Source organism: Elgaria multicarinata, chromosome 15 (genome assembly GCF_023053635.1).
Source record: "Elgaria multicarinata webbii isolate HBS135686 ecotype San Diego chromosome 15, rElgMul1.1.pri, whole genome shotgun sequence".
Taxonomy (NCBI): Eukaryota; Metazoa; Chordata; class Lepidosauria; order Squamata; family Anguidae; genus Elgaria; species Elgaria multicarinata.
Window position 1 is genome coordinate 22,927,739 of NC_086185.1, and position 16,232 is coordinate 22,943,970.

The 16,232-nt window shown below is 51.7% G+C and overlaps 1 protein-coding gene across 1 annotated transcript; it reads right to left on the reverse strand.

Annotated features, from left to right (window-relative positions):
* Positions 1-718: 718 nt before the first annotated feature.
* On the reverse strand, positions 719-3,263 carry PRRG3 (proline rich and Gla domain 3). Its single transcript, XM_063141699.1, is given in 4 exon segments — positions 719-1,036; positions 1,038-1,336; positions 2,540-2,700; positions 3,222-3,263. Coding segments are annotated over 4 exon segments (702 nt in total). The 5' UTR covers positions 3,229-3,263; the 3' UTR covers positions 719-801.
* Positions 3,264-16,232: the final 12,969 nt, after the last annotated feature.

Below are 16,232 nucleotides of genomic sequence, written 5' to 3' on the forward strand. Positions count from 1 at the left end.
CCACTGCCAAGAGGGTGGAAGTTTTCTTTGGAGGGATGGAAGGAGGTCGAGCGAGCGCGCGAGCGAGCGAGCGCACAGCTACATAGGTGTGCCTGTGTGGACGGCCAGAGGAAGCATTCCACAGGTACAGCGAAAGGAGGGGCGTGTCTTTCTTTCCCCTCCCCTGGTTGGCAAAGCAGTGCGGAAGGAAAGGGGAAATGGGCGGCACATGCAGCGCTGAGCAGGTACAGAGCAGTGGGCATTTTCTCAGGACAGACACATGCCAGCAGTGGACAGCAGCACCTTCCCACCACACAAAGAAGCCAAGGCAGGAATTTATGGGGGGAGGGGGTGGCTCTCAGCTGCTGCAAAGCCCCCCTGCACCGATGCCCCAGCACCAGGTTCAAATGATGGAGATCAGTCACAATGAGGACCCCTAGCTCACGAAGCCTCCAGCCTCTACTGCCTCTTGGGGCACGTGCGTGGGGCAGAGAGGCACAGCCCCTCCTCTGCTGGAGAGCAGCACAAAGCCCCCTCCACATGGTCAGCTCAAAGGCAAAGGCCTTCCCCACAGAGGTCTCAGGGGAGGGAGACTGAGGGAGTTCCTGGGCCCCCAGTCTGCCCGTACTTTCTACGACATCCTACAAAGAGAAGAGGGGACCACCTGATGCTTGAGCCTTGGGCGTCTCTGCCGTATCTCCCGCAGGAGAAAGGAAGGGCCTTCGCAGCGATTGCTGGAGCTTTCGGGAGCGTGGAAAATAAGGCTTCTCCGTGATGGCCCCGTCTGGCCGAGAGGAAAGCGGGAAAGCAGCACCCGGAGGACTATTTCCCAGGGACAGGAACGGCAGCCACTATCTCCTCATACTTGGGCGGCGGGTCACTGTAGGACATGCCGGCCTCTTCACTGCTGCTGCTGTCGGGCTGCCCAGTCACCTCCTCGTAGGAAGGGGGCGGGGTGGCACTGGACAGTCTGGCCAGGGCCGAAGCTGAGTGATCAGGGGGATGGAGGGTCCGTTCTGCCTGGCCGGCGGAGCCCTGGCCCCATCGGCCGTCACCCCCCCCCTCTGCTGCCGGAGTCCCGCTGGCAGTGGGCTTCACCTTGGCTGTGTGACGCCTCGCGGTACACCATCACTCTGGGCAGGCTGCGTCCTGCTCGGCTGGCCAGGTAGCGATTCTGGGCATAAGAGGGGCGGTGGCGGGTGGCCTTCTGCAGCTGGCACCGCCAAATGATGAAGAGGGCAATGATGATCAGTAGAGCTACGCCCAGCAGGGGCACTACCACGTACATGGCGTCTGAGCGGCCGGTGCCGTCTGAAGGGTCCTTGACGGAGTAGGCGTAACCTTTCCAAAACTCCATCTGTGGGGGGATGAAAAGACATCCCTGTCAGACAATGCCTACCTTCCCAGCAGGCCCATGGCCTCCTGCCGTGCATTATGGGGGGCAGGTAAGCAGGCACTAAGGATTCTGGCCAACGCCAAGCAGCCAAACAAGTCCCGTGAAGGTCTATCCATTTCATGAGACAAGGGAAGGAAAGGAGGAAAGGAACCTCTCGTGCAAGCACTGAGTCATTACTGACTCTTGGAGGGATGCCAGCTTTCGCTGGCATTTTCTTGGCAGGCCTTATAGCGGGGTGGTTTGCCGTTGCCTTCCCCGGCCATTATTACCTTTCCCCCAGCTAACTGGGTACTCATTTTACCGACCTTGGGAGGATGGAAGGCTGAGTCGACCTGAGCCGGCTGCCTGAGAACCAGCTTCTGCTGGGATCGAACTCAGGCCGTGGGGAGAGTTTCGGCTGCAGAAACTGCTGCTTTACCGCTCTGCGCCACACGAGGCTCTTTCATGAGACAAGCCCAGCCAGAAATGGTAACATCTCCTTGCCCAAACACACACATACACACACAAACCTATCTATATTTCCCCTCAACACTTTGGGTCTTTGAAAAGTGATATAAGGAAGCCAAACAACTGAACCCAACACAATCATTTAACTCTTTCTTAATTTCCCCGCTTGTGCAAACTTTCCAGTTCCTCTCCAGCCCTCCTTTCACATTATATGGGCAAGAACTCGTCTTTCTATTCTTGTACAGTGACTTGTCCATATCAGGCACTTTTATACATAATAAAGATTATACACAATAAAAGACATTGACCATGAATCAACTACATTGTTCAACTATATATTTAACTGTATCTATTGATCAATTGATTACATAGTGTTCAACTATATTGTTGAACTATATATAATAAAAGATGTTGACGATGAAATGAACTATATTGTTCCACACACTCAAGCACGCACAAAGACTTGCCCCCAGAACCTAAACTCAGCCCTGGGACTCTCCAATCCCAGGCCGCTGCAGCATCAGCGGCTGAACCACCCACCCAGTTAAAGAGTTGCACCAGAGCCTTCTTAGGGGTGAGGGGAGGAATAGTCTAACAAAGATGAGCTGTAGTCTCAGGGCAGGGAGGGAAGACCCACCCAGAGACACACACAGGTGCCGCTCTGCCTTCACCCCCCCCCCACACACACCTGCCCCACTTCCCCCGCGAGCCACCTACCGTCTTCTCCTTGTTCTCAAAGACCTCCTTGACCTCCTCATAGCTGCAGATCTCCTCCACGCACTCCTGCTCAATGGTGCCCTGACGGATCTCCTCCAGAAAGCCGTTGGCTCGAGGGAAGCGTTTCAACACCGTGTGGGCATTCTGAGCGGCCAGGAAGGCTGAAACGCAGAAGCACAACGCTGCAAAGGCAGGCCCGTGTGCCTCCCTGAAGGAGCTGCTTCAGACCAGGGCCATCTCAGTGGTGGGTAGCAGAGTCCAAAGCTTCAAGGGCCTGGCTCTCTGCTAAACTCTACCCAATTCCAGCACTCACCCCACCCCACTCCACTCTTAATCTAGTTGCAAAGAGGCTCAGGCTTAGATAAGCCATTCCCATGCTTATACATGCGGGGGGAAGATATTCCATATCAAGCCCAGTCAATGGAGTGAAACTGATTCACGGCATTAACTATTTCCCAGACTTTCTCTAATGCATTTGCCTGTAGCTGGGCTCCAAGGATCTGCCTTTCTTGCCTGCAAGCTGGGGAGTTCTGAAATGCAGTAGATTAAGGTGGCCCTTGACTCCTGCTTGCTTCCTGATTCTCATCCTGCCTTGATTGCTCTTATTTCCATCTTCATCCTTAAAGGGGAAAGAAACCCATCCCCTAAATCTTTGGGGATGCGGTGGGGGGAGAGAACTTACTCGCCATGTTACGTCTTCACCTGATCACTTGAGGGTCTTACCCATCTGTTGGGAAAAGAACAAGTCAGTCAGATACCGAAGCCACCAAAGATGGTCCCCTGTTCCTCTTCATCACCCCACCTCACCCCCCACACACCCCAGCAAGGTTCTCAGGAGCCCCCACCCCCCGTTCCCCCAGGCCTCCACCTGCCAGCTCAGCAATTGTCCCTCTTGTCTGAAGGAATTCAAAACAACACCCCTGCAAGCTCCCAACTCTTCAAAACTGGAAACACCCACTTCAAGTGACAACCCCCCATATTCTTATGGAAGATCTGCTCTCGAAATGCCGAAAACTCTGTTTTCTCTGTCTAGAACGCTGCTTTTCACGCTGGAATTCTAGCTTTCATGCTGCCAAAGGAGCAGCTTCTCAACCCCTCCATTCCCCCGCCCCCATCGTTTGCAATATTTCACAATGTTGGTTTTCAATGCTAAACAGGTCCTCTTCTACAGACGCTTCCGTTCACATACACAATCACCACACACAACCCCCCTCACTCGGCTTCCCTGCATCTCCATCGGTCAAGTGTGGAGGGGTCCAGCTGTTCAGGACCTTGTAAGCTAGAGGCAATTTCCCAAAAAAGCAGGAACACCCACCCCCCTTCCCCGGGTGTGCCAAGCCAGCCCGGTTTGCACACAGCAAGGTAGGAGTCTTTCAGCGCCACCATAAACATGAGTAATATTTCATGCTGTGAATGAAAAGGGCAGCTGGCAACCGGCGAGAGAGAGAGGGGTGGCTGGGAGTGGGAGGCACCCCCAAACCAGCAGAAAAACAGACCATATGACAAGGAATGATGTCAGTGACACGACCATCTCGCAGGATGAGGGAGCTTCCAGGCACAGACACACATACCGTCATACAACCACTTCTGCATTCAGAGAGAGAGAGATGTGAGCACCGTATCAACTGTGCGCTTTGTGCTAACGGAGAAGCCCACAGCCGCACCAACGGGTTAATTCTCGGTGGGCCCAGGCCCCGCGGCCCCCTCCCTCCCTCCCCCCCCCCGCCAAAGGAGCGCTTTCCCTCTATAAATACACCATCCCCGTAGCTGGAGGAGGTTGCCATGGCAACAGAGAAGAGGCGTGAGGGATGCAGCGATGGGGATGCTGCTGACGTCACCCGCTCCACATGCAGGAATGTGGTACCCACCGGCCGCGAAGGCGGCAGCAGGGTGCGCGGGCGAGCGGGCAGCCCCCGGACTAGGGAGCACCCGTTTCCGAGAGCCGGGAGGAAGAAAGCCGGAGAGGAGGCGCGTCTCTCGCCGCGCGGCGCGCAGGATTTCCGCGGAGCGCCCAGCAGTCGGCGGCCGCCGGGAGGAATCCCCGGGCATCCCGTCGCTCCCGCCCGCGCTGGAGAGATTCTGCGCGCCCGGAGGGGGGTCGGGGAGGGGGACCGAGAGCGGAGGCGCGGGGAGCCTCGACGGACCCGTCGGGGAGCGCTAGAGGCGCCGCGTCCTGCGCTGGCCGCTCCCGGAGAGCACTTGGGGCAGCCCGACGGCGCCTGCCCTGCCCTGCCCTGCGCCCCTCACCCTGGCTTCAGGTCTGTCGTCCAGGCGCCTCGCGAGTAGAACGGCTCACGTGAATCCGCCCCTCGAAGGACCCGCGCCGGGCAGCGCCAAAACCAGCCCAAGCCCAGGACAGCCCAGCCGCCGCCGCCGCCGCCGCCTGTAGGGGGGAGCCAAAGGGCGTGGCCGAGACGCGCGTCCTGCCCAATCACACCCTCTCGTTTCCCACCCAATCGCAGACGCCAATAAGGAGGAGGGGCGGGCCTCGCCGACCCTCTTGTCCAACCTTGGAAAGGGAGAGGGGCGGGAGCGGTTAAATCGGCTCCTTTACAGCAAGGCCTTCTGGGGGTTGTAGTGCAGGGGTTGGGGTTGGGTAGGGATGCTCTGCTCATATCTTTGCCCATCCTCACCGCTTCTGGGCTTTCCTGGAAAACAATGGCCGGGTGCACACAAGATGACTCAACCTTGACTGTGGGTTGTTGCATTGTGTGAACCCAGCCATGCTGATAATCCATGGTTTGTTAACCATGAACAAAACTGAAGAGGACCCACTTGTGAAATGTGGGTTGTTTGTGGTTAGTGTGAACAGAATGCTGGACTAGATGGATCTTTGGCCTGATCCAGCATGGCTCGTCTCATGTTCCTACATTCTTAGTCCAGCTGGCTTCACACAACACAACAACCCATGTTTCAACAACAACCGCCCAGAGATCTTCAGCTATTGGGTGGTATAAAAATGTAATAAATAAATAAATAAACCCACACACAACCTTGAGTATAGCTTTGCATGTTGTGTGAACCCAGCCATTAGAGAAGGATGCCTGAGAATGGTTATTTCCCCCCTCTACAAGGAGGAGGGCTTGAAAGGAGATAGATTTGTATAAAGGCATTGTGATATTGGCAGTTTTATCTTCAATTCTTTTCCTAAATATGCCCAACCCAGCATAGGCCTTTTCCCCAGTGGCTGTCTTGACATTTTCTTCAAGCTATGGACCCGAAGCCCAAGATCCCATTACTAGTCAGTCACTGCCAGTTCAGACCCCATCAGCATATATGTGAAGTTGGGATTCTTTGCCCCAGTCTGCATCACTTTACATTTATTTATTTGTGTTAATTTAGTTATTAGAGTTGCATATCACCCAACTAGTAAATGCCCTCGGGGCAGTTTACAGTCATAAAACCAAATGACAGTAACAAAGTAACAAAAAAACCATACAAAAATAAATGTATCAAAATAAAACAATATTAAACATTAAAATATGTTAAAAAAATTAAAAACTTTGAAGAGCCAACAGTAAAATTAATAGTCAAGCAACAGATTAAAGATGAAATGCCTGCTTAAAAAGGAAGCTCTTAATCTGGTATTTAAATGTAAACATAGAAGATGCCAGGTAGATCTCTCTAGGAAGGGCATTCCACAGATGGGGGCAACTACAGCGGAGGCTCTGTCCATGGTAGCCATCTGTTACACCATTGTAGATTGTGCTAAAGAGCCTCTGAAGATGATCTTAATAACTGGGCAGAAATATATGGAAGGAGGCGCTCCGTCAGGTATATGGGACATAAGCCATTTAGGGCTTTCAAGGTCAGCACCAACACTTTGACAGAAACTGACTGGCAACTACTGCAGTTGACAGTGACACAGCCTTGTTGTCATATGCTTGAAATAATCCAGGAAGGGAGGTTGCCAGTGCATGGAGAACAGTAGCCGTAGCCACTTCTTTCCTTGCCACCCATTTGATGCAAACAAATATGTTTGCAAATAAACCAGATGAGAAATGTGGGTAAAGACAAAGGTGGAAAGTGTGACACCTTAGAGATGAGCAAATTGAGAATGGCCGGAGTAGCTGTAGCCAAAAGCTCACATCATCAAATGCATGGAAGGTGTTGGACATTATAGACCTGAATGTTATTATTATTATTAATATTATTATTATTATTTATTTATTTATATAGCACCATCAATGTACATAGTGCTGTACAGAGTAAAACAGTAAATAGCAAGACCCTGCCGCATAGGCTTACATTCTAATAAAGTCATAGTAAAGCAATAAGGAGGGGGAGAGAATGCAAACAGGCACTGGGTAGGGTAAACAGGCACAGGGTAGGGAAAAACTAACAGTATAACTAACAGTCTAAAGTCCGAGTAACATCAAGTTTTAAAAGCTTTAGGGAAAAGAAAAGTTTTTAGCTGAGCTTTAAAAGCTGAGATTGAACTTGTAGATCTCAGATGTTCTGGGAGAGCATTCCAGGCGTAAGGGGCAGCAGAAGAGAATGGACGAAGCCGAGCAAGGGAAGTAGAGACCCTTGGGCAGGTGAGAAACATGGCATCAGAGGAGCGAAGAGCACGAGTGGGGCGATAGTGTGAGATGAGAGAGGAGAGATAGGGCGGAGCTAGACCGTGAAAAGCTTTGAAGGTCAACAAGAGAAGTTTATATTGGATTCTGAAGTGAATTGGAAGCCAATGGAGAGATTTCAGAAGTGGAGTAACATGGTCAGAGCAGTGAGCCAAGAAGATGATCTTAGCGACAGCATGGTGGACAGAAACCAACGGACTGATGTGAGAAGAAGGAAGGCCAGAGAGAAGAAGGTTGCAGTAGTCCAACCGAGAAATAACCAGTGCATGAACAAGCGTCTTGGCAGAAGAGACAGACAGAAATGGTCTGTCTCTTCTGTACATTTGTACAAAAGAATTACAGTGCCCATTACATTATGGAAAGGGAAATCACCCTGAAAGTATTCAACACAAAAATTATTTATTTTATTTTATTTATTTAAGGATTTTTATGCCGCCATTCAGCCAAAAAAGGCTCTCACGGCGGCTTACAAATTACATTAACCCGCCTTGAGTCCCAGTATTGGGGAAAAGGCAGAATACAAATAAATATCATCATCTTCATCATCATCTTGTAGCACTTGTCTCTCAGCCCATAAGAGGATTTTAGGAGACAGGGGACATCTTGCCTCAAGCCACCACCAGATGGCACCATTGCAGTGTTTTTGACATGCTGCTGTGAGTCAATCAAATGGGTTTGGGGGGACAGAAGCAACCCCTTGTTGGCAGAGGAGCTTTATGGGGAAGAGGAGAGAGGTGGCAGGTTGCGATGAAGAGCATCAGTTGTGTCTTTTTTAAAAAAAGTTTCACTCTCTCTGCTAGTTGGAGCTTGCTAACCGGTGATGAGAGCCAACACTCGTTGAAGTCAAACTCCACCCATGTTCAGGTAACCAAAAGAAAGGCCAGCAGCACCTGGAGAACCCCTTGCTGCAGCTGAGGGGCTACTGCAACCCCCTGGTTCCCACTATCCTTCCCACGGTGCAGGAAGGAGGATAGCTCCTGTTTGGGGGCTTGGGCTGAGTGCCTTGCTCAGCCTTGGCAACCGCTACCTCCCAAGAGAAGGTCAGCACTCTCAGCCCCCTTTATGGCACTCTTGCTCTGCAGTTCCAGGTGCAGGTGGGCCCCCCAGGACATGCTGCAGGAGGATGGGGAGGCAGACGCTCCTTATCCATGAGGGTAGTGGCATTTGCCTTGCCATGAAACCAGGAGCCTGTGCTTGGCGTAACCGTGCCCCCCCTCTCCTGCACCAGCGCAGTCTCTCGGGGACACGAAATGCCCCAGATCTATCAATGTGTGGGTGTGGGTGGTTGGGTGGACTTAAGTCAGGGTTGTAGCATCCCGGAGTCTGGATCTTTCGCCTGGGGCAACGAAGCTACTCCAGGGTTCTGGTCTTCCTCCTCCTCCTGACTGTCGCTACCTGACTCCTCCGAGTCGTCGTAGAAGTGGATAGTGGCCTGCACGGGGAAGTTCTCCAGCAGCTTCTTGCCCTCAGCATACAGATAGTCAAAGGATCTGGATTTGGGCCAGCACAGCCTGTGGGAGAGGAGAAGAGATGGCTGAGCCAGGCCGGGTCTTCCTTTCCCCAAGCGAACAGTCACAGGGAGGCCCATCTCTCTGCCTGGCAGACAGTGCAGGTGTACGGGGGGGGGGGGGGGAAGGGGGTTGTGGGCAGTGACATGGGGGGTTGGGATCCCAGGGCTGAATCAGGGTTAGGGATGACCCTCAAGTCAGCCATAGCTGATGTCAAGAAGTCAGCGGGGATGGGGAGCGTAGAATGTAGTGGGGAGACCCACGCATGTTCCCACAAAGTGCAGCTCCGGGGTTAGTGATGCACCCACCTGACGGGGTGCCGAAAGGCTGAGAGCGCCTTGCTGGTCCTGCATCCCCCTCCGTCCTGAGCCTGGGGAGGGAAGAAAGAAGAGGCATTTGGTTGCAGCCAGCGTTTCCATCCATCACAAGGGGACGAGGGAGGAACACGGACGTGCAGGCGCTGCCGAGGTAGGATGTGCCCAGTTCCAGACTAAGACATGCTGTTCTCTGCAGCTGGGGAAGCCCTGGGAGAAGACCCTGCCCATGTGGGCTCATGGCCAAGTGGGCCCAATCACGCCAGGGAAGCAGGGAGGGGGGGTCAGCCTGAGAGGGGATTGGTGGCCCAGTGGCCCAGCCCAGCCAGCCACCGGCAAGAGACCCTGGTGTTGTGTCAGTGGGCAGCGCCTCTTTCCCCAGGGGCTGGAGCTTCAAGGCAGAAGTAGCACTGGAGAGAGAGAAGCCAAAAGCCTCCTGGTTTGCATTGAGGGCTGCCTTGGGGAACAACCAGTAGCCCAGCCAGAGTAGACCTTCTCCCACCATCACTCATCACAGTCATGCCTAGTGGGAATACGGCAGAGGGCCTTCTCGGTGGCTGCTCCAAGGCCTTGCAACTCCCTTCCCACGCAGGCCAGACTCCCTCCCTCATTGCTGTGTTTCTGTAAGCAGGCAAAAACTTCTGTTGTTGTTGTTCCTGCAGGGCTTCAGGAACAGGCTGGAGCACTGTTAACGCGCTGGATTTTGTCTTGTCATTTCCAGTTTTTTTTTAAAAAAATGTTTTAATATTACAGCTGGCTGAATTATATTTTTAACTTTTGTATACTTCTATTTATATGTTTTAACTGTATATGTTTGAATTTTGTAAAGCTGCCTTGAGTCTCTATATTAGGTGGGGGGGAGACAGGATAGAAATAAATAAGTCCCGGGGGTCCCAAAGGACCAACAAGAGAGCCCCAGTTGATGACCACAGTGATGAACAGGCACTGCCTTCCCACCTGGGCTGGCACCGATACCCTGCGCCCCTCCCACCATACACCCACCTGCAGCACTGATTTGTTTTTTATTTTGTTAAAAAGAAGAAGAAGAAGAAGAAGAAGAAGAAGAAGAAGAAGAAGAAAAAGAAAAAGAAGTAGAAGAAGAAAAAGAAGAAAAAGAAAAAGAAGAAGTAGAAGAAGAAAAAGAAAAAGAAAAAGAAGAAGATAAAGAAGAAGAAGAAGAAGAAGAAGAAGAAGAAGAAGAAAAAGGAGAAAAAGAAAAAGAAGAAGAAGAAGAAAAAGAAGAAGTAGAAGAAGAAAAAGAAAAAGAAAAAGAAGAAGAAAAAGAAGAAAAAGAAAAAGAAAAAGAAAAAGAAGAAAAAGAAAAAGAAGAAGAAAAAGAAGAAGAAGAAAAAGAAGAAAAAGAAGAAGAAGAAGTAGAAGAAGAAAAAGAAAAAGAAGAAGAAGAAGAAGCCGCCACCAGCTGGGGACAGACTTGAGCAGAAATGCTTGTTTTATTATTTTTATGTTATCTTTTTCTACACCTGTTTATTCCCAGGTGTGTTTGTTTACCATCGAGGCTCCAGAAGCAAACTCGATTTTATTCCCATGGGGCCACGATTTAAGTGCGTTTAAAATGGAAAAGTGCTCGTGCGCAGAGTATGGCTTAATAAAACAAAAACAAAAAAACAAAACCAGAGTTGGCAAACAGTTTTCTTGTTGTTACTTTGCTGTAAGGTATCCGGAATGCAGAAACTGTTGTCAAGCGTGGAATAGCAGGGAGAGACATAGAAACTGTGTGCTTCGTGGCAATAGTGTGCATTGTTGTGGGGAGGGGGTGGAGGAATAGGAATTCTATCTGAAGGAAGCTCTGCTCTTTCTCCTTCTCTCACCACCACCACCCCGCCACACACATACACACACACACAAATATGTTCCTCGCTCCCCCTCCTCCCCCCTCCCCGCGCTTGCTGCTGTTCTGGCAGTTTCACTCTTGCTGCCAGTTAAGGCCAACTGCCCCAGAGATCAACTGAACTTGTGAGATCAAAAGATGCTCTTTGGAGTCCCCTGTAGGCAGCTTCTGTGCTTGGTCACCGGCGAAGACCGCAGCCGCCCGCCCCGACGATGAAACTGAGCAGAAGGCTGCCCGCGGAAAAGGCCTCCTGCCCACCCCCCACCCCACCACCAGCCCCTGTGCTCATTTCGGAAAAAGAAGGCCCGAGAGGCCCAGACCGCCTGGAAGCCAGCCTTTCCCACCCTGCAGCTCAGAAGAGGATCAGCTCCAGAAGCAGGGCTCTAGCCACCCATGTGCCAAATCCCACTAACCCCTCGAGGAATGCTGCTAGCATCGCAGGGGAACAAGCCGCCCTTTCAGCCCTGTCTGCCTGGCACCGCCACAGCACAGGACTCGAGAAAGGCAGAAAATCTCCCCGCACCCCCTGCAACTGGGCAGCAAAACGGGAGCTCGCCACTTCCCCTCCAAACCTGGGCCAGGCCTGCAGGTAGCAGCGAGGCGGAATGTGGCCAACCATGGCACCTTTACCCCCACCCCACCCCCTCGTGGGGCTGCAGGACCCCTCCCTGCCTTTCTCTGGCTGTCCCATCGGAGAGAAGGAGCCTTGCCCGGGGGACCTCCCTGCTGTTATGGCGGGGTGGAGGTGGGGGAGCTGCACTTACAGGACCTGTGCGTTGCTCGGCCTCTTTGGTGTCCTCCGGGGGAGTGGACAGCCACGGCCTCCACACTGGAGCAGGTCTGTGGCTGAAAGGGAGAAGGGTAGACTCTGTGAGCCCAAGTTGGACAGGGCCTTCCTGTCCACCACCCCGCACGCAGATCGCCCTTTGACTCTTCCAGGCCCCGTCCATGAAGAAACAGGCACAAATGCTGGAACCCTCCGCTCCCCTGCAGCCAGCCTTCCTCCCACCCAACAGCCACAGACGTGTAGCAACAGGAAGCCCCCTTGGCTTCAGCCAGCAGCATCAGGCCAGGGCAGAGGGACCTCAGCAACGGGGTTCTGCTCACGCGGCTCTGAAGGAACGTGGGGGGGGGGTTTGCCTCCCCAAATGCCAGAAAAGTCTCTTCCCGATACTGATGCGCTTTCGTTGCGTGGGCAACCACAAGGCAGTGCTCTCATGTCTCTCCTGGATGCTCAAAGCATCCAAATGTTGGGTCCTGGCTTGCCCCTCCCCTCCCCTCCAGCTTTGGAAGGAGCCCAAGGCCACAAGCTTTTCTCTCTCCCTACCTTCCTCCTTGTCCCCTCGGGCTGTGGATGTGGCTCCTCCATCTCAGGGGCTGAGAACCAGAGAGCGAGCCCCTCCGGGCAGTGGCCTCTCCCATGGCTGGAGCCCCTCTAGGCATCGCTCCCTCCTGGGTGAGCTTTATAGCCCTCTCAGGAACGCCAGCTTGGAGTCTAGGGCCGGTGGAGTGGGGGTGGGGGGCAGCCGGAGCTGTGAAATGCGTCCCAGTTGAATCAACAGGCCGCTCCGTGGGGGGCTGAGGAACTTCACGGGCTCGGGTGACAAAGCCAAACACAGGAGGGAAAAGTCTGGCACCATTTGTGAGAAACGCTCCAGGGGGGCGAGGGTGGGAAAAGATGGGGGAGAGAGAGAAACCATCAGTGGGGATAATGAGGAGGTGGGAGGGAGGGCCGCTAGAGAAGGAGCCAGGCTGGGCCAATGCCCTATGGTAGGGTGACCATATGAAATGGAGGAAAGGGCTCCTGTATCTTTAACAGTTGTATAGAAAAGGGAATTTCAGCAGGTGTCATTTGTATGCATGTCACACCTGGTGAAATTTCCTCTTCATCACAGCAGTTAAAGCTGCAGGAGCGATACTAGAGTGACCAGATTTAAAAGAGGGCAGGGCACCTGCAGCTTTAACTGTTGTGATGAAGAGGAAATTTCACCAGGTTCTCCATATATACAAGTGACACCTGCTGAAATTCCCTTTTCTATGCAACTGTTAAAGATACAGGAGCCCTGTCCTCCTTTTCATAGGGTCACCCTACTTTAACAGTTGTTTAGAAAAGGGAATTTCAACAGGTGTCATTTGTATGCCTGCAGCACCTGGTGAAATTCCCTCTTCATCACAAGGATTCAAGCTGCAAGAGCTATTCTAGAGTGACAAGATACAAAAGAGGGCAGGGCTCCTGCAACTTTAACTATTGTGATGAAGAGGGAATTTCACTAGGTGCTGCATGCATAACAATATACTTGCTGAAATTCCCTTTTCAATACAACTGTTAAAGATACAGGAGCCCTGTCCTCCTTTCCATATGGTCACCCTACCTATGGGGGGTGGGGGGCAGGGTCTCATCTAGCCCAAGTGAGAGTTTTTCAGAAAGAAAAGAGAAAGGAAAGCTTTAAGATACATAAATGGTCAGTGTTGGAGCTTCAGCTATTGGGCGGTATAATAAATAAATAAATAAATAAATAAATAAATAAATAAATAAAGTGGAAGTCCAACGGTAGTATTTCTCCTCTGTTTTGATGCTATGACCTGGCTGCTTATCTTCACACACCGTCATTCCTGGGGATATGATTGCAGGGCGAATCAAGCGGCCATCTTGAATGTTTGACCCCACCTTGGCCTGGTGGTCCCCAAAGATCACCTTCTGCCTGGCAGCTGCATGGGGTCCAGTTGTCCCCAGTTGCTCCCCTGGGGCATGGCCGGATGCATGGTGGAAGAGGTTCAGCTGAGACCACTCACACCAGCAGCTGTGGACTGAAAATGGAGCCGCAACACCATGGGGATTTGGGCTATGGATGCAGAGAGGTGGCATGCAGCCCAGAGCTTCTGCAGCCCCAACCTGAGCCACAGCAGGCTGGCCCAAACAAATCCAAAGGCTGGGCGAGCTACTCTTGCTGCTGACGCAGGGTTCTTCCTCGGGGAAACAAGGAGGCAACACCAGACTCTTCAGCCCTAACTGGGCCAATTTGATCCCAGAACTTTTGAGGGCATCTTCTCCTGAGAAATTCAACTCCCCTGACCCAAGCTGCTTCTCTCTCTCTCTCTCTCTCTCTCTCTCTCTCTCTCTCTCTCTCTCTCTCTCTCTCTCTGTGCCTTCACATGCAAGTTAAAAACCTTCTTATCTAAAATACACCTTTCAAGAAGTATGCCTCTCATCCTTTGTGGATATTTGTTTGTGGTGCTACTCACTGATGTTCTGTGGTGTTTTTATGCCTCTTTTGTTTTAGGAGTGTTTCTCGTTTATGAATGGTGCAGCTCATGGAGCCCGAAGGGGGGATAAATCTGGCTGGGGAGGGGGGGGGAACCTATCCTGGAGTATCACCCCACACACAACATCATCAGGATGCCAAGCAAACAGTGGCGTTTGCTCCATGGATGCTCCACAATGGCTTGGACATAAGAGAAATGAAGGAAGATCACAGCGAACCTGTCTAAACATTCTTTCCTCCGTGGACAAGCACTGGCATGGCATAATTTGTCTCCCCCTCCCTCCCCCCTCCCTCCATTTGCAGGCTGTCACTTTCTCCCATTTGCTTCTCATTTGGAACAGGAGTCTTAAAATAACAAACCCCCCCGCCCCGCCCCGAAGGCCACGGAGGAGCTGCCAGTCCTTGAATACCTGCACAGCCTGGAAAGTTTCTGCCGCCGCCACCTGACTTGGAGGTGTGTGGGTGTGCGTGCGTGCGTGCGTGCTCAGGAGGTTTCTGTGGTCCACCAGGCTTTTGCTTTGCAGCATATTCACCATTTACAAGGTGCAGGGTTTGTGCAGGGGGCGGAGAGGGATGATTGTACTCTGGAGCAAGATAGAATCATAGAATAGTAGAGTTGGAAGGGGCCTATAAGGCCATCAAGTCCAACCCCCTGCTCAATGCAGGAATCAATGTTGCAGATGCTCTTTGGGCTGCAATCTGCTTCCTATATTCACATCCAGGGATGGCAGCTAACTTCCACATCTCTTGGGCAAAGTGGGCGCTGTGGTGGTGGTGAAAACACACAGATGGGGGAAGGAGTCTGAGTGACAGCATTCTGCACATGCTTAGAAGAACTCCCTTTTGGGATAGAACAAGCGCACAGAAGAGTCCAGGCTAGAAACGGCTGGCCTTTGTCCTGTGGCCTGCAACCCCCTTCCTAGCTGCAGAAAAGTCCAAAGTGCTTTTGGCCCTGGGCAGGACGTGGACACGCTGTAGCTCAAGGCTGGTGCAGTTGGCATGCCAGGAGGCGACACAGAGCAGGCAGGCCTGGCGGTCTCAAGGTGGCTCTCCTGTCTCCTGGCCTGTCAGATTTTGCATCCCATGAGCCGTGCCAGCTGAAGAGTAGCCTTCCGAAGAAGAGGTTTGAAGAGGACATTTCACACTTGCGCTCTTCAAGAGCTTGTTGGGGCAGGGGGAGGGCTTTTGTCAGCTGGGACCTTGGCCAAGGAAGGTGGTGGCAACACACACTGCCTTGTGGTCTCATCTCTGTTTCATTGGCAGCAGCAGCCGCAGTCCCAGCCCTGGCTCATGTCAAAGTGACAGGAAAAGGTTGCCGTGTCACTCCTGAGGAGGCCCAGGGTGCGTTTCCCAGACCGGCTCCTTCCCAGGGCCTTAAATGCTCCAGGATCCAAGCGCTGAGTGGAAGCTAAGGGCCATCTCATCCCACAACAGCAGGCATCTTTGGAGAAAGATTGCCTACAGCTGCATATCTTCTACGGCGCTGCAGCAGCTTTGCTCAAATCCACACCTATCCATCCGCCCATCACTATTTATGCCCGCCTTTTCAAGGTCTAAGAACAATAAAAATGTATTGAAAGCAATAACGATCCAACAAAAAATGAAGATAATAAAAAGCACATCATCATACTAAAAGCAACAAAAACTTTTGATAACTTAAGCAGAGACACATAGAATTAAAGAGCAGGGTGCCTCTGAGCATGTTTTGAATGTAGGAATTTGTTTCCAATACTTCCAGACAGAGGGCTGCTAGCCCTACAAATCCAGAGGTGTTGTTCAGCTGTTCTAGCTTTTCCTTCTTCAGGTATTATCTGTGGTTAGATAAAAGATGGAAGAAGTGGTGTGGAAACATGACAGGGTTATAAGTGGAAGTCAGTGTCATCTGGAGCCCCATAAAATCCTGTCAATCGGGTAGGGCAATGGTACTTTTAAAACCTCATCTATTATTATTATTATTATTATTATTATTATTATTATTATTATTATTTATTTATTTACATAGCACCATCAATGTACATGATGCTGTACAGAGTAAAACAGTAAATAGCGAGACCCTGCCGCATAGGCTTACATTCTAATAAAACCATAATAAAACAATAAGGAGGGGAAGAGAAAGCAAGTACGAGGGTTTAGATCAGAGTTAGGATTTTAGGACTGAGAACTTGGAAGTCTGTAGTGA